The 27,435-nt window shown below is 40.9% G+C and overlaps 1 protein-coding gene across 8 annotated transcripts in view; it reads left to right on the forward strand.

Annotated features, from left to right (window-relative positions):
* RALGAPA2 (Ral GTPase activating protein catalytic subunit alpha 2) overlaps window positions 1-27,435 on the forward strand; it is a 209,264-nt gene that overhangs the window by 51,359 nt on the left and 130,470 nt on the right. For 7 of the 8 annotated variants that reach the window (XR_013840655.1, XM_079983435.1, XM_079983438.1 and 4 more), the window contains 7 exons: window positions 1,710-1,850; window positions 4,406-4,573; window positions 10,115-10,209; window positions 10,720-10,798; window positions 10,939-11,115; window positions 24,140-24,333; window positions 27,013-27,111. Coding sequence is in view for 7 of the 8 variants with exons in the window: in XM_079983435.1 (XP_079839561.1) it covers window positions 1,710-1,850; window positions 4,406-4,573; window positions 10,115-10,209; window positions 10,720-10,798; window positions 10,939-11,115; window positions 24,140-24,333; window positions 27,013-27,111 (953 nt within the window). In the remaining variant the exon portion in view is untranslated. The remainder of the gene's footprint in view (window positions 1-1,709; window positions 1,851-4,405; window positions 4,574-10,114; window positions 10,210-10,719; window positions 10,799-10,938; window positions 11,116-24,139; window positions 24,334-27,012; window positions 27,112-27,435) is intronic. The other variant, XM_079983436.1, reaches the window with a different exon arrangement.

The raw sequence follows: 27,435 nt of genomic DNA on the forward strand, positions 1-27,435 counted from the left end.
AGAATTAATCAGAAAGAGACATAGCTTTTGATTGAGGACTTATACTATGGATGTCAGGTTTGCATGCACTGAAACAAGCTTGAAGACTCTTTTGCATGTTAGTTACTGGAGTGAGAGAGAAAGAGAATGTTCTTTGTGTTTTCAAACATTTTTCAGTTTCTTTCACTTGGTGAAGGGTTGGTCCTGATTTGCTAGTACCAGTTCCTAGTAAATCACTTTCCTGATCCTCTAACAGTGTGTTCAAAATTTTGTTAGCATGTGCACACATCTACACTGGTTACTCTTGAAGGTGTACAGATAGATTTCCCCCCACTCATTAATATGTCTTTAACCTTCACTCTCATCTCACTTTTCTACTGGTTCCTTGTCAACTCAACACTGTTTCCTCATCACTCTCTGGCTACCCCTGAGATATCCAATCCAATCCCTCCAGATGTTGTTGGACTACAACTCCCATTATCCCTGTTCATTGACAATCCTGGTAGGTGCTAATAGGAACTGTAGTCCAACAACTTATGAAGAAAACCACATTGGCTAATGCTGGGACACCTTGTTTTCAAATACCCTTGCTTGCCTCACTGCATTGAGTGTGTAGATTAGCCTGCTCACTTAAGCCATCTTGATTGTTTTACTTAAACTATTTCTCAAGGAAGCTCTGATATAACTTGTATCAAATTATCTTGCTAACCTTTTCTGGCTAGTTTCCTATGCTTCTACTAAGGGCATGGTAGGCAAAACGTTTAAGAGGTTGTTGCACCTCCACCCTAGGAAATGCTTTTGACTATTGTATTTTTTCTTGTCATTCAGATACCAAATGCAAATCTTCCTACCTGCACAAACCCAACTTCCCAAAGATGGAGAACAAAATTTTCCTATTACTGCTCTCCATTTGGGGAAAAAAACAAACTTTCTTTGTTTTTGTGAATATAATTATTTTGAAACATAATGGGAAAAAATGAAGATTTTAATTAAGGTTTCAATTTTTAAGTTAGTTACTTTGCTATAAATCTTAGTTAAACTGGTAGACTTTATGAGTAAATATATTTATTTACAGAGAATCTACAGAGTAAAATAGAAGTTCCAATAAGACAGACAGATCCATTTTGCCCTTCCATCATATTTATTGTCGTTGTCGTCGCCCCCCCCCCCCCCCGCCACTGGTGTGCATTTGCTGTCATCTTCCTGCAGATATCCACATATTCTTAGGTGATAGTATAGCCCATTTGCTCAAGAGTAACTGACCATGTGGGCACAGAATATGCTTCTGACAGTACCAACAGACAAATGAATCACATCGAAGACAAATAATACTTCTTGCAAGTGAACCATTTTTGCAATTAGCCAACTTAAAAAAAAAGTCTAGAATAATTCAGGCTGTAGAACGACTGCAGGAAGTATCTTTTATATGCTCTAGCATTCATTCTGGTGAGAGGTTTAGTAAACTTTTTTTTTTTAAAAAAAAAGTAGCATCTTCAGTAAACAATGCGCACTTTTGTGGATTACATTTTAATGAATTCCTTTTGCATTGTTAATTTACATTGATAGAAAATTAGTGCCACGTCTACATGGGAATTCGCATTTAAGAATTTTCTCAGTTCCCTCGCTCTTTTTCTTTAAATGCAATATTCTGCTAAATAAAGTATCCTTCTAACTGAAGTATTGCGTTACTGTTTTGAATTTACTTTTGTCACTTTATTTCTCCCTGGAAGCTAAGCGAAGTCAGTCTATCAGCAACTGCGCTCATCTCTGTGAGGCTTTGCCAGTCACTAAAAGTGTACCACTACTCCTTCATACTGTGAGCTCTTTCTTACCTGGTATCTCTTACACTTCTTACTCTCACACACTTTCAGGTATGCTTCTTTTCTCAGTATTCTGTATTCATGTTTTCCTGTGTCATACACACAGTATTCTGAACTATATTTATATTATTGTATTTTGGTCAAAAATAGTAGTGTGTAATATCATAGTTCTACCCAGAATGCAAGTATCTGTCACCTAACGTTCCAAATTCTGTAGCGCAGCTTTCAAGTTCTCAGGATTCCTTGTTAATTCCTCCTGGTTCCCCTATGCTTGAACAATCTCAACTGCACCAGTTCTGCTTTTAAGATGTGCATTATGACTGACTCTTCATTCCCTCCACCTTCACGTTCATTTGGTGACATTTGTGTATTGACTGTGTGGGTAGATTTTCCAAGGGGGAAAAAGGTAAAGGTAAAGGACCCCTGACAGTTAAGTCCAGTCATGGATGACTCTGGGGTTGTGGCGCTCATCCCGCTTTACTGGCCGAGGGAGCCGGCGTACAGCTTCTGGGTCATGTGGCCAGCATGACTAAGCTGCTTCTGGCGAACCAGAGTAGTGCACGGAAATGCCGTTTACCTTCCCGCCGGAACAGTACCTATTTACCTACTTGCACTGGCGTGCTTTTGAACTGCTAGGTTGGCAGGAGCAGGGACCAGGCAACGGGAGCTCACCCCGTTGTGGGGATTCAAACCACCGACCTTATGATCGGCAAGCCCTAAGCTCAGTGGTTTAGACCACAGCGCCACCAAGGAAAACTGGTGTTCAAAGAAGTTCTTCTGTGTAATGAACTCTGCTGTCTCCACAATTTTAGCAAACCTAAGAATTTAACTTCTAATAAGTGTAAGAATCTATGACCATGAAGTCTGTTGTATATTTGACCTCTTTAATTAAAACACACCTATTCTTGCTATTGTATGTGCCTCCATCTTCATATACAGTCATTTCCGTATCTCAAGTCTTCATGACAATTTTTTGTTGTTAGTTGTGTGGAGTTATGTTTTGCTTTGTAAGAATCCTAAAAATTAAGCTGACTTTCTAATCAGCTGAAACGTACCGGTAAGTGCACTGGAGTTGTTGGAATTGCTGCATCTATGGCACTTCCTAAATCTGTTGATGGCAAAGTGGAAAAGCAGTTTTGTAACCCAGGTCCTTCTTTAATATAGATTTGACAAAGATTTTTGTTTGATCACAGGCTATTGAATTTGAGTATGTGAATGACAATGGGAATTACATTTAAAGGTTTTATGAAACTTGCAAAATTATAAAGTAGCATTCCCACAAGAGAAAAATGTTAACATAGCATAGCCTATTAGCATAGTTATCAGGCTGCTTGCCCAGTTAAAGAAAACACATACAAAGATGACAAAATAGTAAATTGAGGGAAGGTATCTTAGCTAAACTAGTATAATAAGAAAAATAAAGGAAGAAGAAAATCAAAAAGTACTTTGTACTTACCAGCATAAACCAACAATACTAAAGGAAATGAAAACCTCCAAAGTTGGGGAACTACCTTCTTTGGGATATACATGTTAGGCCAAGGAAACATTTGCTACAGTTCCTGTTTGTTGTTGTTAATTACCTCATACTCTAGAAATATGGATTTCCCCTCTGCATTCAAAATACACATGAGACAGAACACGGGGTTAAAGTGGGGTTCACAAATCAAATTGTGCCTTGAACCAGATGAATCCAAAACTTCATATTTCAATTTCAATCTATGCCACCGTATCTTATGCTGATGCATTTTCTGAGACTCCAACACTTAAACTTCAAATAGCTAGATGAGATATCAAGCTGAAACATTGGGGTGAAGCGTTCAGGTGGAAAGGAAAATATTTTAACATTCTCGACTCCTCTAATCATGCTTATATTTGGTAGAAATATCAGTGCATGTTAATGTGATTGAGCCACAGCAAAAGCGAAATAGCTTCTAGATATTATTTTTAAATAATATAATTATTATATTATATATATATGAATAATAATCCCTGAAAGTAATCTTTAAGTTACAAGTTTTACATTGCAGATCAGTGTTCTGCTTGGTTCTTTGCACCTCCCCATGAGCAACAGTAGGACAATAAATGATGCAAACTGAATAAATGTATACAAATTTGCTCAAAAAACATAGTTTAAACAGGTTGCAGAATTCACTTTCTCAGCACGTTATTGAGAGTGCAGATTTTAAGAGACTGGAGGATTACCACAGAGTATACTCACTCAAAACACCCTGATTATTAAAGCAATAAAGCAAAACTTAGTTTGTGAAAGACACTACACAACTCTGTTTTTCCACTATAAATAGGGAACTTGATTTGAAGGAAAGAAACAGCATCCAAATAGATGTGTTAACTCTTTTCCTCATACCCTTTCTAGCCTTGAAATCACACCCCTTCCCATAATTTTAAGCAGAGAACTATTAGCTAGGATTCCCAAATTCATGTTAGATCAGTCCTAATAGTTAACATTTTATTTTGTTTTGTCTGCTAATTAATAATGAGGTACAAATGTATTAATGATTTGAATGTCTCACAATGTTATTGAAGCTATAGGCATGGGCATTTGTAATTGGCATATGACTGAAATAGTTTTGTACCAATACCTACAGAAGCTGAAGAATATCAACAGTCAGAAAATGGAACAGGACTTGAATATCGCCAGCCAGAAAATATAGAAGGAACAGAATGTAATGGCACATTTTCAGACCAAGAACAATTAACTCGAAGTAGTAGCACCTCGGATATTAGAGACCAAAGTAATTCTGATGTTTTCCAAGGTAATTTAGAAGTAATAAGAACTGCCTCAATGAGGAAGTTAGTTCTTGTTTTGGTTTGAAATGTTTTGTGCGACAATAGCAAGTGCTGTGTTCTCATAGCTCCATGAATTTGTCGCTATGCCTATTGTATAATAGAATTCTTAAAAGGCAACAACTGTGATTTTTCACCACAATGTTCACTGTGTAATAAAAATATATCTTATAATGGTAACTTTGCAAGAAGATTAGTTTTAGTCTGTTACATTGCAACAATACCGATCAAATGCTTTAGTATAGTCCAGTCTGTCTGTCTGTCTGTCTGTCTGTTTATACCCCATGATCACAAACGTGGAAGTGAACCCCACTGAATTCAGGAGGACTTGTCTGCACATGCAGCCTATGTTGGGGAGGGGGAGTATGCTCTCAATTTACAATGAATAAGCTGGACAAGTTTCAGCAAATCATGCTATAGAGTTTATGAATCCCTTTAATCCCATGTTCAATAATTTTGGTAGTCATATCATTTTAGGTAACTAGTGTACAAGACATGAGAGGAATACAAATATAACAGGTTAAAGCCAAAAAAAATCTGAAACATTTTAATATTAATGCAACAAATAATGTAATAATTTAGTTAATGTTGACTATTTGGTTTATAATTTAACTAGCATCACCTATGGTAAAGGTAAAGGGGACCCCTGACCATTAGGTCCAGTCATGGCCCACTCTGGGGTTGTGGTGCTCCTCTCACTTTATTGGCCGAGGTAGCTGACATACAGCTTCCGGGTCATGTGGCCAGCATGTCTAAGCAGCTTCTGGCAAACCAGAGCAGCTATGACTTTAAAACAATTTGCAAGTGTATTCCATGTTTATTTTCCTTATTTACAAAAAAGTGAAAACATCATGCTTATTCCTTAAAATAGGCTGTTTTGTGGCACCCCTCCCTCCCCAGGGCTGGATGGACCAGCCAGTTTCACATGTTCATTCATAACTCTGTTCCATCCTGTTTTTGCATTAATCTATTTTTAACTCATTTCCAAGCACATTTTGTCTAGTTGTTGTTGTTGTTGTTTTATATACAGTGGTACCTCGGGTTACCTGTGCTTCAGGTTAAAGACTCCGCTAACCCAGAAATAGTACCTCGGGTTAAGAACTTTGCTTCAGGATGAGAACAGAAATTGCGCAGTGGCAGCAGGAGGCCCCATTAGCGAAAGTGGTGCTTCAGGCTAAGAACAGTTTCAGGTTAAGAACGGACCTCCAGAACGAATTAAGTACTTAACCCAAGGTACCACTGTATATCCTGCCCATCTGGTTGGGTTTCCCCAGCCACTCTGCGTGGTTTACAGGATGTGTGTGTGTGTGTGTGTTTTAAAAAATACTTTGGTGCTTTTTGGAGCTGTGAGCTCTAATGTAAAATCTGGAGAAGCTTGAGGCCCAAATGATGCTTTTATTTTCCCATCAGTGTATTAGTTTGGGAGAATAAAATTAAGGCAGAATCAAATGCTTTTGCATTCCTACTCGCTTCTAGCCCTCCCCCCACCAAAAAGCATTTCATTTAAGTATAGCTTACCTCCTCTTAATAATATTGTATACGTAACCCAGACTTTTTATGAGAGGTTTGCTAAATAATGAATTGCAAGTGGGGCCTGCAGCAAAATGTTGCCCTTGTACCACATGAGTCTGTGGCTATAAGGAGAGGGGAGTCCGAAGATAGTGTTGGATAGGAGTCCCAGAAGTAACTTGAGTCATATTCATGCACATTTTAAAAATAGTTTTTGAATGTTTCAAAGTACAACCAGTCTGCATGCAAGTCAAGGCAGCATGGAGATGTTGGATGCAACCAAATGTTTGGTTTGATGGAGGAGGAGGTCTGAGGGGACAAAATAAGCAGATTGACCTTTGCTGCAACCTGAGAGGTATGGGGGATTTTTGGCTGGGAATCAAAACTTGTCTCAGCTTCACCTCTGGGCCACAGTGTTAACTAACAGTGGCATATGTTGCAAGAGGTGTACAAGAGGTGCCCAATGGCACTAGACAACACAAAAGAGTTGTTGTAAATCATTTGAAGCTACATGACAATTTTGGATTTCTTCATTGATTGCTGCGGGCAGCTCTCTTTCATCCCTGAAAACATTTAAAAATAGTGTAAACAAAGACTTACAGAGGGTTAGACTAGATGGACTTCCAACTCTACAATTTCATGATTCTATGAAATATTATCCAATATAATGGTTAATGATGACAATGGCAAGGTTCTCTCCACCATTTTTTATTTTTATCATCTCTCCTCCATTCCCAGCCACTCAATTTCATTGCCCCTCCTACCCAAGCTTCTGTGCTGTCCCTCAATAGTTGGTCAGCATTCCATACCCACTGAGCACAGTTAATCCTCATTAGTCTGTTTTCATTACTCTCCCCCACCTCCATTAGGGTTTTCCACCCTAAATTGCTTTTTGTACTTAAGTAAACTTTGGATTGCCAGAGTATGCTAATATCTTGTGCATGAGGATTGAAATTAGAATGGCAATTGAAGAAGAGACAGAAATTGAACACAGTCACGAGTTTGGAGGTAGACGGAAAGAACATTTCTAAACCAAATGAGATCAGCAATTGCTTTCAGAGTTATTTCAGAAGATTGTATGCACAAGGGCCGGAAAACGAAAGAGAAATGGAAGAATTTCTCATGAAACATGGATTACAAAAAATTTCGCAACAAAGTATGTTGCTTTTAAATGAGAAAATAACTGAACAAGAAATTGAGGGTGCCATTCAAAATATGCAATTGGGGAAATCTCCAGGGCCAGATGGATTAACCTCCAGATACTACAAAGCTTTGAAAGACTGGATAATACAGCCGCTTAAGGAGGTTTGTAACGAGATATTAGAGGGGAAAAGGGCACCTGAGACGTGGAAAGAAGCCTTCATCACACTTATACCAAAGACTGAGGTTGATAAAAAACAGATCAAGAACTACCGCCCTATATCATTACTTAATGTGGATTATAAAATTTTTGCAGACATTTTGGCAAAAAGATTAAAGAAGGTGCTGGTGGAGGAGATTCATAAAGATCAGGCAGGCTTTCTCCCGGGCAGGCATATATCTACCAATGTAAGGAATATAATTGACATTATAGAAATGTTGACAGTGAACATTAATACAAAGGCAGTTTTAATTTTTGTGGACGCGGAGAAAGCCTTTGACAATATATCTTGGAAATTTATGAAAAAGAATCTCCACGGGATGGGGGTAGGCCAAAGGTTTGAAAATGGTATAAGTGCAATTTATTCTGAGCAAAAGGCAAAGTTAATTGTAAATAATGTGGTTATGGATGAATTACCTATAGAAAAAGGGACACGTCAGGGGTGCCCAATATCCCCACTACTTTTTATATCGGTCCTGGAGGTTCTGCTAAACTTGATTAGGGGGGATCAGCTGGTAAAAGGGATTCAGGTCGGAGCCAGACACTACAAATTGAAGGCCTTTGCAGATGACTTAGTATTGACCTTGCAAGAGCCAGACACTAGTACCAAAAGAGCTCTAGAATTAATTCAAGTATTTGGCCAGGTCGCAGGATTTAAGTTGAACAAACAAAAAACCAAGGTACTGGAAAAAAACTTAACAAATGCTGAAAGAGAAAGATTCCAAGAGGAAACTGGGTTAGTGGTGGCAAAGGGTGTAAAATACCTGGGGATTAACATGACATCAAAGAATGTAAACTTATTTAAGGATAACTATGATAAGTGCTGGACTGAGATAAAGAAAGATTTAGAAACATGGTCAAACCTGAAGCTTTCCTTGTTAGGTCGAATTGCAGTAATCAAAATGAATGTATTGCCTAGAATGTTGTTTCTGTTTCAGACATTACAAATTGTTGATAAACTGGACTGTTTCAAGAAGTGGCAGAAAGATATATCTAAATTTGTCTGGCAGGGCAAAAAGCCCAGAATTAAGTTTAAGATACTTACCGATTCTAAAGAAAGAGGGGGGTTTGCCCTGCCGGACTTAAGACTTTACTATGAAGCGGCAGCTTTCTGCTGGTTAAAAGACTGGCTACTTCTTGAAAACGCAGACATTCTAGATTTGGAAGGATTTGATAATAACTTTGGTTGGCATGCATATATCTGGTATGACAAGGTTAAAGTGTATAAGGGGTTTAAAAATCACATTGTCAGGAAAGCACTATATAATGTTTGGATACGATACAAAGATTTATTGGAAAGTAAAACTCCCAGGTGGCTCTCACCGATGGAGGCCAAGGAGGTAAAGAAACTTAATATGAGAACTAATTGGCCGAAATATTCTGAAATCTTAGAACAAGAAGGTGGTGAATTTAAATTACAAAGTTATGAGAAAATAAAGTCCAAGGTGCGAGATTGGCTCCATTATTTTCAAATAATGGAGGCTTACAAACAAGACAGGAAAATTGGTTTCCAGGTGGAGAAATCGAAATTAGAAACAGAACTGTTAGAACCCAATACTAAGAATTTATCAAGAATGTATAACTTGCTGTTGAAGTGGAATACATTAGATGAGACAGTGAAGTCTGCTATGGTTAAATGGGCACAGGACATAGGTCATGACATTATGTTTGCTGACTGGGAGCAGTTATGGACCACAGGTATTAAATTTACGGCATGTAATGCCTTACGAGAAAACATTATGAAAATGATTTACAGGTGGTACATGACCCCAGTCAAGCTTGCGAATATTTATCATTTGCCCAATAACAAATGTTGGAAATGTAAAGAGACTGAAGGTACCTTTTTCCACCTTTGGTGGACCTGCCCAAAGATTAAGGCCTTCTGGGAAATGATTTATAATGAAATTAAGAAAGTGCTTAAGTGCACCTTTAACAAAAAACCAGAGGCATTTCTCTTGGGTATGGTTGGCCAGCTGGTGTCGAAGAAGGATAAGAATTTCTTTTTGTATGCTACTACGGCAGCAAGGATTCTTCTAGCAAAGTATTGGAAGACACAAGAGCTACCCACGCTGGAGGAATGGCAGGCGAAAGTGATTGACTTTATGGGATTGGCAGAAATGACCGGCAGAATCCGCGACCAAGAGAAAGAGACTGTGGAAGAAGATTGGAAGAAATTTAAGATGTATCTTAAGAACTATTATAAAATTGAGGAGTGCTAAAATGCTGAGGGAAAAGAAGACGTAGAATTGCAGCGGAAAATTGTGTTTAATACTAGGGTGGAATTGAAAAAGAGAATCAATTTTCATTTAAATTGGTTAAGAAGGGTTGCTGAATAATGGTTCAAAATCAAGGATGCAAAAAGGGAAAGGTATGGGGAAGTCCGGGAAAAGAGGGTTATGGAAACAAGGTTAAGAAAAAATGATTTTTTGTATTTGTTTTTATGTTGCTTTTGTTTATGTTAAAAATTTGGAAATTAATAAAAATTTTATTTAAAAAAAAAATGAAATTAGAATAAAATAGTCTAAGTGCATAGCTGACACAATGGCTTGATTAGCGTGTCATATTCATTTGTTAACTGATAATCCCAATATTTGAATGAAGTATTTTTAAAAGAATTAAAATATTACTTTCCATTTCACAGTTAGAAAAACAGAAAGCTCACAGAACTTAACTTTGGATGCTGAGTGTGTTCAAGGAACTGAGAGGTCCATGAACAAGGAAAGTACAGCCCAAGAAGTAAGTTTTAATGTGCATTAAAAGTAAAGGTACCCCTGTTTGGGCCATAAGAAGACATTAGGGCAATGTCTTCATTAAGTCAGCCAAAATAGCACAAAATAGTGTGCATGATTTTGAATTCACCAGAGCTCTTGGTCTCCTGACTTTCCCAACAATTTGTGTTGCTGTTGATTACCAAGAGGAGGAGGGGGAGGGCAGCAGGAGCACTACACAGTGTGACACAGCAGGGAAGCCAAGCCAATGCTCCCAACACTGTGCTTACAACCACCCACACAGCCCCACCAGCTGCTACTGCTGCCACGCAAACACTCAATCCCCTGCCCAACTCACAAAAAGTAGGAAGAAGCTGATGCTAGCAACAACTGCTGTCCTCCAAATAATGTGTTCCAGCCCTTTATCTGCAAGTGTTTTGAGCAATTATCTGGAAATACATGCCTCCATTAATTTGAGACAATTTGATAAGAAAATAAATTGTAGTCCAAACAATTTCCTGTATTTTTTTTCACACAGGCAAGCAACCCTCCATCTCAATTAGATCTCAGAGCAGACATGCAACAATCACATGGAAGTCCCAGGGAAGGAGAACAGAGTGAGTTTCAGTAAAAGAGGTGTTTATTGCTTTGCTAGTGATTTGTGGTACAATATGCTGATGTCACTATTGTGTATGCATATATTTTAAAAATGTCTTATTTCAAATGGCTGTTTTACTCATCACTTTTGGCTATGTAGGTGAAAGTGTTAGCAGTGATACCTCCATTGGATACAATAATGAAGTAGATATCACATTAGCTCCCTGGCAAGCATGTGAAGAAAACCCTGATGTCAATATCCCAGCTGATATTTGTGTTGATCCTGATGCGTGCCAGTGGTTGCATCTGAGTCCTTCAGGTGTCACAAATTTAACAGGTATGTATGCTCAAGGAAGTGTGTTGTGTGTATGTGTGGTGGTTTGTATAACACACACACACACACACACACACACACACACATCACAAATATGTACACCCATGTATGGTTTCTTGGGTTGATAATGTTAGACTTCATAAAATGCACAGTTTTAGAAATCCAAACTCTTTGGAGCAGGAATTTGTGTGGCAGAAGGTAAGTTATATTAATGAAAAGTGTACTGGGGAAAGGTAAACCACATTAGGCTTTATGTAAGAGCACTCTTTTGCTCTAGGAATCAGTTTGAGAAATTACTGCCCTTATGCAAAATGTGTATAGGTAAAGGGAGATATTCCTTCCATGCACATTGAAGTTGGTATTTTCCCCACCCCACCCATCTTTGCTGAATTTCTCAGTACCCTATCTAGGGGCTCACCCCAGTCCTCCTCTTCCTAGATACTTGGGGGGAAGCAGGCCCAAGAAGGTTTCTACCTGTTCCATATTATGAAATTAATGAGTATTTTTCAAAAAGATGTATTAAAAGGTTTCATGGACCAAAGTTTCAACTTTGTTTTTTTGTTTTGTTTTTTGAATTTGCATTTTATTTATTTGTTAACATTCTTATATTACATTGGTAAACGTTGTCACATTACAGGACTTACTATAATATAATTTCCAATATGTATACAAAAATATATACAAATTTTATATACCTAGAAAGAAAATGAAACAAACAAAAGAAAGAAAGAAAGAAAGAACAAAGAGAAAAAACAAAAACAATTTCCCCAAAAAATCATATACATACCAACCAACACACTAGACTTCCTGTCTTTCCTTTGTATATTCCTTTTTTACAAATGAATGTACTCTTCTTATTGTATATTTCTTTACATATTATCTAATACATTCCTATATCAATATGTGCCCTTAGCCTTATTTCTCAACTCAGTCTCACTCCAACGTCAATCAAATGTTAGCATAGATAGCAAACCTTTACTGTATTTTTGAACATATGCTTTATATCCATCCCACTTTTCCATAAATTTTTGTTTTGAATTGCCTCTCAGGGTATTTGTTAACTGCGCCATTTCAGCAAATTCTTGTAGCTTGTAATGCCAGTCCGTTATTGTCGGGGCTTCTTCTTCCTTCCACCCCTTTGCTACCAAAGTCTGAGCTGTGGCCATTGCATGTAAGAATACCTCCCTAAAGGCCTTTGGGATGTCCCTGCCAACAGTGCTTAACAGAAATGCCTCTGGTCTTTAAAAAAAAGTGATTCCAAACATTTTTTTCAACTCCTTGTAAATTAAGCCCCAGAACACTTTGATCTTCCTACATGTCCACCACATATGATACATGTCGCCATTACTCACCATTGCCACTGTATTCTGCTCTGGTCAGACCTCACCTGGAGTACTGTGTCCAGTTCTGGGCACCACACTTCAAGAAGGACACTGACAAACTGGAACGTGTCCAGAGGAGGGCAACCAAAATGGTCAAAGGCCTGGAAACGATGCCTTATGAGGAACGGCTAAGGGAGCTGGGCATGTTTAGCCTGGAGAAGAGGAGGTTAAGGGGTGATATGATAGCCATGTTCAAATATATAAAAGGATGTCACATAGAGGAGGGAGAAAGGTTGTTTTCTGCTGCTCCAGAGAAGCGGACACGGAGCAATGGTTCCAAACTACAAGAAAGAAGATTCCACCTAAACATTAGGAAGAACTTCCTGACAGTAAGAGCTGTTTGACCGTGGAATTTGCTGCCAAGGAGTGTGGTGGAGTCTCCTTCTTTGGAGGTCTTTAAGCAGAGGCTTGGCAACCATATGACAGGAGTGCTCTGATGGTGTTTCCTGCTTGGCAGGGGGTTGGACTCGATGGCCCTTGTGGTCTCTTCCAACTCTATGATTCTATGATTCTACTCCTACCACACCTCCAACAAGTAGTCGCTAAATTTTTATACATCTTTGATAGTCTTGAGGGGGTGAGATACCATCTGTGCTGCATCTTTAACATATTTCTTTGATGTTATAACACGCCTTAAATTTCATATTTGTTCTCCAAAGCTCTTCCCATTCCCATTCCCAATCATTATTGGACGTCCAGTGTCCTGTGCCAATCTAATCATTGTTGCCTTAACCTCCTCCTCCTTAAACAAAAGTTCCAACTTTGAAAAGATTTTGCTTGAAGGAAGAGAAAAACTGATTTCAAAAATGTATAAACTACTACTAGAATGGGAGGTGAAATGATGAAATAAGAAATGATAAAATGTTCTTTTTTCATATGTGGTGGACTTGTAAAAAAAGATAGGGTATTTTGGGAAATACCGTGTTTTTCGCTCTATAGGACGCACTTTTTCCCCTCCAAAAATTAAGGGGAAATGTGTGTGCGTCCTATGGAGCAAATGCAGGCTCCTTGGCTTCAGCAATAGCAACGCGAAGCCTCCGAAGCGCAGAGGGAGCGCTCCCTCCGCGCTTCGGAAGCTTTGCGTTGCTTTTGCTGAAGCCTGGAGAGCGAGAGGCATCGGTGCACACCGACCCCCTCTTGCTCTCCAGGCTTCAGGGATAGCCCCCTGGGATAGCCCCCTGAAGCCTTCGGAGCGCAGTGCAAGTTCCCGCTGCGTTCTGGAGGCTTTAGGTTCCTTTCGCTGAAGCCAGGAGAGTCTTGCTCTCCCGGCTTCTGCAAAAGGAACCCGAAGCCTGAGGAGCGCAGTGGGAACTTGTGCTGCGCTCCGAAGGCTTCAGGGATAGCTGCACGTAGCACCTCCGGCAGGGAGAGGCTGTGCGGGGCTATGGCTTCTTTAGCCCCGCACAGCCTCTCCCGGCTGGAGAGGTTGCGCGCAGCTAAAGAGGAAGCCAAGGCAGTGAGCGGGATCCATCCCGCTCGCTGTCTTGGCTTGTGCCATAGCCGCGCGCAACCCCTCCAGCCGGGAGAGGCTGTGCGGGGCTAAAGAAGCCATAGCCCCGCACAGCCTCTCCCTGCCGGAGGTGAGAGAAAATCCTTCACTCATGCATGAGATGCATGAGCAAATGATCCCCCCTCTGGGGGGAAATAAGAATTTTTTCTTGATTTTCCCCTCTAAAAACTAGGTGCGCCCTATGGAGCGAAAAATACGGTAATATATGATGAGATAAAAAAGATGTTTAAAAAACCTGACGCTTTTCTGCTAGGGATTATACGGATAGAAATTCCAAAAAGGATGGTTAAGTTGTTTATGTATTTAACTAAAGCAGCTATTATTTACCAAATTCTATGTTCAGAATTGGAAAGACAAAGAAGTTCCGACTAAAGAAGAATGGAGAAGTAAAATAATGGACTATGCTGAATCAGCAAAGCTAACAGCTAAAATAAGAAAATTTAATGATCACTTTTTTTTTTAAAGAATGGAAGCCCTTTTTGGATTATTTGAAGAAATTTTACAATATGAAGAACCTGCAACCAGTTTCAAACTACCGTATTTTTCCTTCTATAACACGCAGATTTTTTCTTCTAAAAAGGAAGGGGAAATGTCTGTGCGTGTTATTGAGCGAATGTGTGGTCCCTGGAGGCAAATGGTGCAAGGGGAGGCAAAAAAAAGCAGGCAAAAATCAAATCGCGTGTCTCCTAGAAGGGAAACCTGAAAATAGGAAGTGGCTGCTTTCCTGCATTCTGCCTCAGGGTCTTACTGCCCACCCACCTCTGTTTCCTTGCTGTGTTTGCTCAAACGGAACAAAGAGCAGGGAAAGCCCCTCCCCTCCAGGCAAGCAGAGGGGAAAACATGCAGGAGGGAGAGAGAGAGAGCGCGCGCGCGAGCTGGCTGGCTTGGGTGGGTAGGTGAGGGAAAACTTTTGCCTTCCTTTCCTCCCTCCCAGTTATACCCCTCTCCTGCATTCTTAGCCAGCTGCTTCTCTGCACACCCCTCTCGTGCTCCTTGTCCGCTCTGTGTTTTTCCTTCCCTCCCCACTTAAAATGTGGTTAAAAAGCATGGATCCACATGGATCCTCAGGATCTTTGCATTGGGTTACCCCAAATTCACCATAAGATCACATAGCATGTCCATGGCTACAGCCTGCCCCCCCAAAATCATGCACCCACTGTTGCCTGGGGCTGCAATGGTGCAAAAATGTGGTTAAAAAGTATGGATCCACATGGATCCTCAGGATCTTTGCATTGGTTCAGCCCAAATTCACCATCAGATCACATAGCATGTCCATGGCTACAGCCTGCCCCCAAAAAATCACGCACCCACTGTTGCCTGGGGCTGCAATGGTGCAAAAACGTGGTTAAAAAGCATGGATCTACATGGATCCTCAGGATCTTTGCATTAGGTCACCCCAAATTCACCATCAGATCACATAGCATGTCCATGGCTACAGCCTGCCCCCCCAAAATCACACACCCACTGTTGCCTGGGGCTGCAATGGTGCAAAAAGGTGGTTACAAAACATGGATCCACATGGATCCTCAGGATCTTTGCATTGGGTCAGCCCAAATTCACCATCAGAGCACATAGCATGTCCATGGCTACAGCCTGCCCCCCCAAAATCACGCATCCACTGTTGCCTGGGGCTGCAATGGTGCAAAAACGTGGTTACAAACCATGGATGCACAGGGATTCTCAGGATTTTTGCATTGGGTCACCCCAAATTCACCATCAGATCACATGTCTGTGGCCACAGCATGAAGCACAAAAATGATACATCCACTGTTTCATTCAGAATGTTTTTTCCTTTGTTTTCCTCCTCTAAAAACTATGTGCGTGTTATGGTCAGGTGCGTGTTATAGAGCGAAAAATACGGTATAAGCAACAGAAAGAATTCAAGATTATTATGTTATGATTATAATAAAATAGAGTGATGATAGCTTGCAGCAAAAGGGGGGGGGGAGAATAACAACAGAAAATTGGTTAGGAAATAGAAAATAGAAAAGTTTTTTTAATAATGTGTATTGGAATTTTATTTGTATTTTTTAAAAAAAACTTAATAAAAATATTATAAAAAGAAGGTTCCTGCCTGGAAGAAGAAATTAAGGGAAGCCACATTTCCACCCATAAGATCAGGTCATTAGGAACTGCTTAGACTATCAAAGAGGAAATTAAGAGGAAGGGTTCAGAAACATAATTAATAAGGTAGTAATAGGATCCATGGTGGTGAGGAGATCTAAGGTGCTGAGATCTGGCATAAGAGTCTTGTTGTGATCATTTGCTCATGCATCTCATGCATGAGTGAAGGATTTTCTCTCAAATCCAGAACAGGATCCTGTGTACATCTGCCACACCCTACTCAAGATAACCTAGAGGGGCAGTATTCATGGCAGATGCCACCATAGGTACATCACAGTTTTCTTTTCTTTTTTTTAATAGATTTTTATTGAAATTTTAATGGTTGCATGAGTAATAAAAAAAATAACAGCAGAAAAACACCCAATTACACCAAAAAAGAAAGCAAAACAATACATAAAAACCAGTCCCATCAAAGAAAAAAAGATTTAAAAAAAGAAAAGGAGAACATATAAAAAAGAAAAAAATGCATACAATCAAAAAAGAAAAAAAAGAACAAATCAAACCTTTACATAACTTTCTTTCTTTAGCTTATTTCCTTGACCTCCTCACACCTCCCCTCTTTGTATTCTGGTTTAGTTAGATATTTCAGCAAATCCTTCACCTTTGTTTTTATCTTAATAATTTATCTTAATATACTGTAATTTAACAATTTCACCAATTAATTATCCATTTTTACTTTGTTTAAATCTTATTTCTCCTTAAAACTAATATATTTGAACTTAGTCTCTTAAGACATTTCCCCTAAGGTCATAAAAAATTCATTCCACGATTTTTCCATCTCTCATTAATTTTTTTAATTAATAAAAAATTCATTCCATGATTTTTCCATCTCTCATTAATTTTTTTAAAAAATCTCCATATATACACTTTAAATTCCCAATTTTCTTCCACCGTCTCCCCTCCCCGGTCTCGGCCCCTCCGTCAGTTCCATCAACCTCCCAGCGTCCATCAACCTGGAGATCTTATATCCGAGGCTCTTAACTCTTCTTCACTTCCCTTTTGCCGATCTTCTTGATAATCTTTGGTGCTAAAAGCAGATCTCGGGGGAGCTCCAACCCAATGATGCTTATATTCCTTCTTGACAGGTCTGCCAGATTTCCATAGTTAAAGCTAGGGCTCATAAAGTATTCCAAATCTTGTTTCACAATTCTTCCAAGTCCGAAGGCCCCAAAAGCTCCAATCTCCTCCTGGCTCAAATTCATTTTCCAAAAGTCATTTGATCCCTGCATAAGGGGATCTCTCCACCTTTCCTTTTCCAGATCAGGCCAGGCACCCATCTTCAAAAACTGGCTTCTCCTAATTACAGTCATATAAGGCCTCAAGTTGTAATCCTCCATTTGCCTCTTTAGGGTTAAGGCTCCCCCTTGTTTTGCTTTGTACTCAACAACAGCAACTTTCTCCTTCTCTAATTCATCAATTTGTTCAGTTAAGACAGATTCCTGTGCTGGGTTCTTGTCAACTTCTATGCTGATACCCACTTTTGTTCTCAAAATGTCAATCTTAGTAGCCATGACATCTATCTGTTTATGCAGCTTTCCCAACAAATAGAATGTCCTATTCAGTACAGACGCTACTTCTTCCTTTGCCGACATTCTTAAGATGTTCAAGGTGAGATCTAGTTTCTCACAGTCTTTATCTTAAGGCCAATTTCCCAGCTGCACTCTTGTAACAATGTCCCAAAACTCCCTCTAGAGGAAGACAGTCTCCATTTGTATCAATCCTTTCCAGCACAATTCCAAAAGTAAATTAGTAACAGTTTCCAGTTACCTTTTCTTCTTTTTAAGTGCAGAAGCGGACAATAAAAACAATGTCTTTCTTTTAAAGCTAGCTGTCAAATTTGTCCTGTTTACCGTCGATGGACTTTTTGCAAGCCCTTCCCAGGTTCAGAGACGTGATGCTTCGATTTTTAATTTTTCACCTTCTCCTGCAAGTTCACTTGGTCAAAAATAATAGTTTCAATCAGTGGAGTTTTAATCCTTTACGTAAGACTTTCCAAAACCTTAGTTAACAACTACTTTGCTTCAGTCTATTTACAGAAAGGGAAGGTGGACTTCCTGTTTGAACCTTCCCCGTTCGGTGCCAAATTAAATTATTTAAAAGCTCAATTTCCCGTTCTACTCACGGGTTGTTGTTTAAAATCCAATTGTCCACAGGAAAAAAGTCAGTGCTCTCCGACAGCAGCAATGCAGTTTCGCTCCGTGAAATAAGCGGTCGATTCAAAGCACCGCGCCTCTCACCCCACATCGCTCTGGATTCCCGATACCGGGTCTCCCTGCGAGTAGGGGGGGCGCAGAAGGTGCCAGCCGAATCCCAGGTTCACAGACTTCTTCCGTCTGTGATTTCTAAGGGTCTCCGCCTTCGCCGTGGCGATCAGACCCTGTTTTTCACGGAGCCGGTTCCTCCCGATCGGAGGAGCTCCGCCATTGCCGGAGGCGCTAACCCGGAAGTCCGGGTACATCACAGTTTTCAGCATGCTCCATGGTGGCAGGTGTCATAGCACACAGTACCTTATTGCTTAAACAGTGGTAAGCAGACTTCTTCCCTAATCAACCTCTCCATAGTGTTTTTCCATGGATCAATGCTATTCGATGAAGAAACACTCAAAGACTTTCTTCTTGACTCTAAAGATAAAAGAAAAGTTATCGTAACCCAACAGAAGGAACGGTGCTTCTCCGACAAATCAGTCATTTGTCACTACAGGCAGCAAGGCAGACTGAAGGAACGCAAGCCAAAACAAACCTGAAACAAGCCATGTTTTTCTCCAAAAGGTCAACAGGGAAACAAGTTCAACATCTCCACCCCTCCCAAGAACCCCCCAAGACACCAATGATGCCATCAGCAATTAAGTTGGGAAGTTGCCTAAAAGCATTCATACATATTTGGCAGCACTCAATGATGGCTCAGTGCATAGATGGTTACTGCATAGAATTCATCATTCACCCTCAAGCACAGTTCATCACTCCTCTCTATCCCCATCCAAATGCCAGATTGTGAGGGAATGTGTCCAGCATCTCATCAGTATGGCAGCAATAAAGCCAGTACCTGCAGAAGAACACTTGTTAGGCACCTATTCGATTTTCTTTGTAGTTCTTAAAAAAAGATCGCAAAGCCTGGAGGGCAGAACTCAGTCTGAAATATCTCAACAGCTGAGTGATCTACCCCAAAAAATCCAGATGGATTCCCTAGGACGTATCAAGCAGTCCCTTCATCTCAATGACTGCATGATTTCCATAGACTTACAGGATGCATACTTTCACATTCCTATTCAACCCAAGTACCACAAGTGTCTTCAACTCTTCATTGGCCCACACCAGGCATAGGCAAACTCGGCCCTCCAGATGTTTTGGGACTGCAACTCCCATCATCCCTAGCTAAGGACCAGTGGTCAGGGATGATGGGAGTTGTAGTACCAAAACATCTGGAGGGCCAAGTTTGCCTATGCCTGGCCCTCACCATTCAGGGCCCTCCTGTTCAGATTGGCCTGATCTCTGAGAGTCTTCATGAAGACAATAGTTGCCCTGGTGGCTCACCTCCCCCTCTAGGGCAACCACATCTTCAGAACACTATGAGGACCCACCAAACTCACAGATTCCTCATCAACAAGGATAACAGCCACCTCCTCCTCATACATATTGGTGCACTGATACTACCCAGGGCCTGGTAGTCCTTTCAATCAAGGCAGCAACTAAGCTCCTGATGTCCTCCAATAGGATGGAAGTCATACTAGCTTGTATCCTGGATCTATACATATCAGCCTCACAAGTCACTCTGTGGGCCAAGCTTCATGTGAGACCACTCCAGTGGTTCCTTCTTCTACACCAGTGGTCACATTCACAACAAACACCACTATGTCTTGATCTCTCCACGGCTATGGGAGACCATGTTCTGGTGGACAAGGGACCCATGGAAAGGAATCCCCCTCAGAGGTCCCCTAAAGATCACCATAACATTGGATGCCAGCGTGCAAGGCTGGGGGATGCATTGTGAGGGGTAACTGTTCCAGGCAGACTAGACACCCGTCAATTCACACAGCATATCATCAACTGGCTTGACCTTAAAGCAGTGTCTGGCCACTCAACCCTTTTTCCACAGTATGCCCATCTATTGCATCCTAATCAGAATGGACAACACAAATGTTCACCCCTATATCAACAGGGAAATCAGCAGATCTACAGCAGGAGATCACATTATTCCTACTCTGGGCGAAGAACCAACTCTCCTAAGTGTCTCAGTAGGAGACATCCAACACACAAGACAACTGGTTGAGCTGCACCAGACTGGACTGCTTCTGTTTGGGAGCAATATATTTTCCTACCTGTGTACATTCACTCTTGAGCCACATAGCTGTTCTAGACACGCTAGAGACTCCTTATAGTCCTCCCTATGTAATAGACAAAAGCTCTCAGAAGGTTGGTGCTCTGAGGAGGGTAAGACAATTCTTGACCTTTATTGTCTGAGTTGTGCTGCTGGTATCATAACTGTATTGGATATAACAAAAAATTCCTTCCAGTAGCACCTTAAAGACCAACTAAGTTAGTTCTAGGTATGAGCTTTCGTGTGCATGCACACTTCTTCAGATACACTGAAACAGATGTATTGGATATGTTGCTTTTGTAGCACTAGAGGGTGCTGAATACCCACTAATTTCAAGACTTTAGTTTGTAAGCCTAAAGGCAGGGTCTGTCTACAGTTCATTTTTGTAAGCTGCTATGGGAGAAAATTTGGCCAAGAACCAGAGTGAAAAAATGTTATAACTAGATAAGTAAGCAAGTCTGAGAAATTTTCTGAAAAATAAGTGCATCAGTAGAAAAACAAGCTGTTCTGCTCTTCAATATTTCCTGTGCTTTTTGTTCTAGTAAGTACTGTAGCTGTGATGAAGTCAGTTTTATTGCCCCTTGTTATCTGTGTGGCTTTTGATTTCTTCTAGAATAACATTAATTTTGTGTTAGACTTAGAAATGTAAGTGTTGATGTGAGTGAAAATGTACTCCTAAAGAGATGTATGCCTTTTGAGAACAAATTGTTTTGTGTTAATCACTTTGCTTTTGAGTGAACAAGTCATGTTAAATAGGACGTGTGCTGAAAATTATTATAGGCTGAAATTATTATAGGATGAAAATGGATAGTTGGAGTCATATGTGCCAAACCTTCAATAAAATACCTCCGGTTGTGAACAGGATCCATTCCAGAGGTCCAGCCGGATCCCGAGGTTTTTGCAACCCGAGGAGAAGCGGTAGACCACTTTGCGCATGCATGCGGGGGAAACACTTCCAGGTTTGCCGCTTTCACAACCTGAAGTTTACGTTACCTGAGGGTACCTGAGGGTAACGTAACCCGAGCTGCTGCTGTACTGATTTCATTGACAATGCTGGACACTCAGAAGGAAATTTGGCTTAATGGGGAAACTTGATTAATTTCACAAATTGACCATTATCACACATTTATGTAATTGTCAGGACAAATAAAGTCCATCATTATTATACCCATACTACATGGAGCAGGACTGTGGCTGCAAAGTAATCCAGTTTTATAATACCCACTTTTTGAAGGAAGAAGGTTAGTTGTGGATGATAATGCAGTGTAGATAACCTGCCATTTTGGAGTGGGAGAGTTGGCTTTTTTTAGGGAAATGTAGTGGGGAGGGGGCTGTGAAGATAGTAGCAGCAGTGCAGTTAATTAAGGGCTAGAGGAGGCGACAAAAGGCAGGGAAATAACAGAGGGTTTCAGTGCTGTGTAGAGGAGACATATGGGTGCCAGGTCCACCTGTAGAGGGACAGCAGGTTTACCTGTTGAGAACCAACAGCAAGTAGACTTGGAATATAATTTTCTCCAAAGCCTGGTCTACTTAGGCCTCTTCACCTCTCAGTCACTATATCTAATATTTATTATTTATTTATTACATGTACCTTTTTCATTCATGGAACTCAATGTGGTGTATATTTTTCTCCTTCCTATTTCATCCTCACAACAACCCTGTGAGGTAGGTTAGGCTAAGAGATGGCAACTGGCCCAAGGTCACCCAGTGAGCTTCATGGCTGAGATTTGAACCCTGGTCTCCCAGATCCAACACTCATAACCATTAGGCACACTGGCTCTCTATATCTACCAGAAATGTATATCTGTTTCCAGATGCTATTTATTTATTTATTTATTTATTTATTTATTTATTTATTTATAATGATTATTTTTATTAGTTTTTCAATTACAATAATCCAATAATAGCCTCATTATAACAATGCCATATTATAATACAATTCCTAATACAAATCATTCAGATACCAAATTATATAATTTAGGTGGCCCCCCCACATGCTAGAATTGATGGTGATTTACTTTGTTTCTGCGTTCCAAAATCTTATTGGTTTCAATCACATTCCCGTCATAATAGTAATCCCTTCTACAACAGCTGCAATATTTATAACTTCTATTTGTGTTGACACATTAAGTAATTTATAAGACTACAAGGGAACATCTCATACTGTATCATTGTTCTTCCTGTGTGTGACATTTATTCTGTCCATGATGTTTCTTCCTGTCCTTGTATGTCAGTCTTTACCCGGTTGTTGCTGCAATCTGTCATGCCTTGAGCAGAACTGATATCCCAATGTTGTTCCAGAAATTTCTCCCTTACTCAATCCCTTCCAGATTCCATACTCGCAAAATGATAATTAACACAGTCCAATTAAATTTCTCCCTCAGTCCCGTGCTTCTTTGTTTTGCAACTTTAGCAATAGCTGCAAAGTCACTCTATCCCAGTCAGTAACCTGTTTTCGCCATTTTTCCTCCCAGAAAGAATCACTAGGAAGAAGAGTGATTTGTTATACTGCCGGTGCCCTTGGCAAGTTTCCAGGCTCCTTTCATTTCTCTGTTCAGCCGAAGATAAATAGCACATACCTTTCAGATTCCATACTCACAAAGTGATAATTAGCAAAGTCTAATTAAATTAAATTCCCAATCCTTTTAATGTTAATTCAGTTTTTTGGGTTTTTTGCACACACAGTTCCATTTAATGTTGTATTCCATATCTGCAATCCATTTTCCTCTTTCTTCACTTACTCTTTGTAGAAATTGATTTAACATCTAGGGAGGGTTGCTGAATCATAAATGTAAAAAAGAAAACTTTATATAAAGAAGCTGTCGGCTCCCCTCCCCCCACACTGTCTTTTACACTTCTTTCAAATTCAAACCTTAAAGACCTTGTAGCTGGTTCACTTCCGCAGTTCATGATCTCAACTCTTCTAGAACGTGTCTATACATTAGTCCAAAATAAACTAATTAACAGAAGAACCTCTGCTTCTTAATGGTGGGTAGGAGGGTTATTGACAGGCAGAGTGCTTTTGCACTCAGCACCTCCCTGCCTCCTGCGTTCCATGCCAGAGTGAGAGCCAGGTACCTAGACAAACTGCGAGTGAAGGCCTTTCCCCCTGACCCTAGAGGGAACTTGCAAGGATAATTACCCACAATTATCCTTGTTTTTTCTTCACCAACGATCTCCCACTGTCGTGGGAGCTGTCTCCTTTAAGCCTAAGTATTTATTTATTTGGAGTATTTATTCCCACCACTACCCCCAAAAGCAACCTGCAAATGCCTGTGATTTCCAGCCTTCCATCCCACATTAGCATAAGCAGGAAAGGAGCTAATGCTTTCTTTTTAAAGCTATTTTAAAATGCTTGCAGGAAGCTAATGTACAGTTTCTTCCTAAGTAACTGTATGGAGAAAAATATGGTTGCCCCGTATGCCTGGTAGTAGTAGGATCTGGAGAGGAGTAAAGCAGCCACAGTCTTTTGGGTACACACATGCTTGCTCATTGTTGCTTAAGCCATAGTTTGACTTAGTGTTACATGTGAATCAGGCCACTGGGCATCCAGCCTGCAGTGGCAAAGATCCTGTGTGGAAGGTGGGATGTTTTTATTCACACTGAGATGCACCAGCCCTCCTGTACGAAAGTCCTCCTTTTAGGACACACTTGGGTATTTTGCTAGTAATTAATAACAAATAATTTTCTCTTCTAGACAGCAGTGAGTTTCTTGCTGATGATTGCAGTATAATTGCTGGTGGGAATCTCATAGGCTGGCATCCTGATTCTGCTGCTGTGTTATGGCGAAGAATATTGGGAATTCTTGGAGATGTGAACAGTATCCAGTGTCCTAAAATACACGCCAGAGTTTTTGAGTATCTCTTTGCGCTGTGGTACAAATTAGCAAAGGTAAGGTTTGCTACTATAGACTTTGTCTACTGGAGAGTTAGTAGACTAATGTGAGATGCTAAAATAAATAGAACAGGAAATACCATAACTGTTTAATCTGTGGACTTAGCTAGATTAGTAAAGAAAATGCATTTTATATGTGTTATATGGGTGGCGCTGTGGGTTAAACCACAGAGCCTAGGGCCTGCCGATCAGAAGGTCGGCAGTTTGAATCCCTGCGACAGGGTGAGCTCCTGTTGCTCGGTCCCTGCTCCTGCCAACCTAGCAGTTCGAAAGCACGTCAAAGTGCAAGTAGATAAACAGGTACTGCTCCGGCAGGAAGGTAAATGGCGTTTCCGTGCGCTGATCTGGTTTGCCAGAAGCGGCTTAGTCATGCTGGCCACATGACCCAGAAGCTGTACGCTGGCTCCCTCGGCCAGTAAAGCGAGATAATAATAATAATATAATAATAATTTATTATTTATACCCCGCCCATCTGGCTGGGCCTCCCCAGCCACTCTGGGCGGCTTCCATAAAAACCAAAAATACAGTAAAATATCACACGTTAAAAACTTCCCTGAACAGGGCTGCCTTAAGATGTCTTCTGAATGTCAGGTAGTTGTTTATCACTTTGACATCTGCTGGAAGGGCGTTCCACAGGGCAGGGGGCTACTACCGAGAAGGCCCTCTGCCTGGTTCCCTGTAGCTTTGCTTCTCGCAATGAGGGAACCGCCAGATGGCCCTCGGCTCTGGACCTCAGCGTCCGGGCAGAATGATGGAGGTGGAGACGCTCCTTCAGGTATACTGGACCGAGGCCGTTTAGGGCTTTAAAGGTAAGCACCAACACTTTGAATTGTGCTCGGAAACATACTGGGAGCCAATGTAGGTCTTTCAAGACCGGTGTTATATGGTCTCGGCGGCCGCTCCCAGTCACCAGTCTAGCTGCCGCATTCTGGATTAGTTGTAGTTTCCGAGTCACCTTCAAAGGTAGCCCCACGTAGAGTGCATTGCAGTAGTCCAAGCGGGAGATAACCAGAGCATGCACCACTCTGGCGAGACAGTCCACAGGCAGATAGGGTCTCAGCCTACGTACCAGATGGAGCTGGTAAACAGCTGCCCTGGACACAGATTTGACCTGTGCTTCCATGGACAGCTGTGAGTCCAAAATGACTCCCAGGCTGCGCACCTGGTCCTTCAGGGGCACAGTTACCCCATTCAGGACCAGGGAATCCTCCACACCTGCCCGCCTCCTGTCCCCCAAAACCAGTACTTCTGTCTTGTCAGGATTCAACCTCAATCTGTTAGCCGCCTCCATCCTCCAACCGCCTCCAGACACTCACACAGGACCTTCACCGCCCTCACTGGTTCTGATTTAAAAGAGAGGTAGAGCTGGGTATCATCCGCATACTGATGAACACCCAGCCCAAACCTCCTGATGATCTCTCCCAGCGGCTGCATGTAAATGTTGAAAAGCATGGGGGAGAGGACAGAACCCTGAGGCACCCCACAAGTGAGAGCCCAGGGGTCTGAACACTCACCCCCCACCACCACTTTCTGAACACGGCCCAGGAGGAAGGAGCGGAACCACTGTATGACAGTGCCCCCAGCTCCCAGCCCCTCAAGACGGTCCAGAAGGATGTTATGGTCGATGGTATTAAACGCCGCTGAGAGATCCAGCAGAACTAGGAAACAGCTCTCACCTTTGTCCCTAGCCCGCCGGAGATCATCAACCAGTGCGACCAAGGCAGTTTCAGTCCCATGATGAGGCCTGAATCCCGACTGGGATGAGCGCCGCAACCCCAGAGTCGTCCGTGACTGGACCTAACAGTCGGGTCCTTTACCTTTTTATATATATTATAACATTGTGACACCAGATGGCATTGTAGAGTTCCATTTTTGCCAAAACAATTTCTCATACAAAGTTTACAACGCGTTTTTCGGAAACACTTATTTGATGTGTCTAGATCCAGCCTGTCTAAAATCTTACGAATATTGTATGTTAAATGTTTAAAAGCTTATTTTCAACTACCCATTGAGACCATAGTGAAGATTTTAATATTTAAACAGATGAATGGTACTGGGATGAAGTGTGCTTGTAAATAATGTTCCCGACTGTACCAACCCTAATTTGTAACCCCTCAAAAATTCAATAATGTTTCAGTTGTTTTGAGATAGGAAGGAAATTTGTACAAAGGTTAGTTGTTCAAATTAGTTGGACTACAGTAACAAATTCCATACTAATCAGAAACTGAGATTAGCAAACTCATGATTCAGTGTGCTGTGTAACCCAGGGCAGCCCCACTATATACCTCAGGAGGTAAGAACATAAGAAGAGCCCTAGTGAATGAGACTCGAGGCTTGTCTAGCCCATCATCCTGATCTCACAGGGGTCAACCAAATACTAGGGGCATCCTGCAAGGCAACCTGATAACCTAGTGGGACTTTCCAAAGGAAAGGAGAAGCATTACAACAGCCGCTTTAGTTCCCAAACTTCATGCATCACAGATTATTGATGAGAAAAGGGCCCTCTTTAGTTTGGGATTTTCCAAAACAATCAGAAAAGAAAGTGTGAGATCCTAGTAAGGTTACTTACTATCTATCTATCTATCTATCTATCTATCTATATCTATCTATCTATTTTTATTTATTTATTTATTTATTTATTTATTTATTTATTTATTTATTTATTTATTTATTTAGATAAGGGACAATCTTGCTATCAGTCTGGATAACCAATCCACTCCCTCTCCTCCTACTTTAATTCCTCCACTCAGAATATTTGCATCATGGTTGTTCAAGGTAAGTTTTTCATGCACCTTGGTCTGGACCAATCTCATTTGTATCCTGCTTTTGTTTACCTTCAGACTTATACTTCTAAACTCCCAAATTGCTTTTTAAACATGGAGGAAGGAATGCCTTACTATGTTAATTTTGTAGCTACCTCTAATGTTGGGATACGGGTGGCGCTGTGGGTTAAACCACAGAGCCTAGGACTTGCCGATCAGAAGGTCGGCAGTTCGAAGCCCCGCGACGGGGTGAGCTCCCCTTGCTCGGTCCCTGCCAACCTAGCAGTTTGAAAGCACGTCAAAGTGCAACTAGATAAATAGGTACCGCTCCAGCGGG

The sequence above is a fragment of the Podarcis cretensis genome (genome assembly GCF_951804945.1).
Source record: "Podarcis cretensis genome assembly, chromosome: 7".
NCBI classification, from domain to species: Eukaryota; Metazoa; Chordata; class Lepidosauria; order Squamata; family Lacertidae; genus Podarcis; species Podarcis cretensis.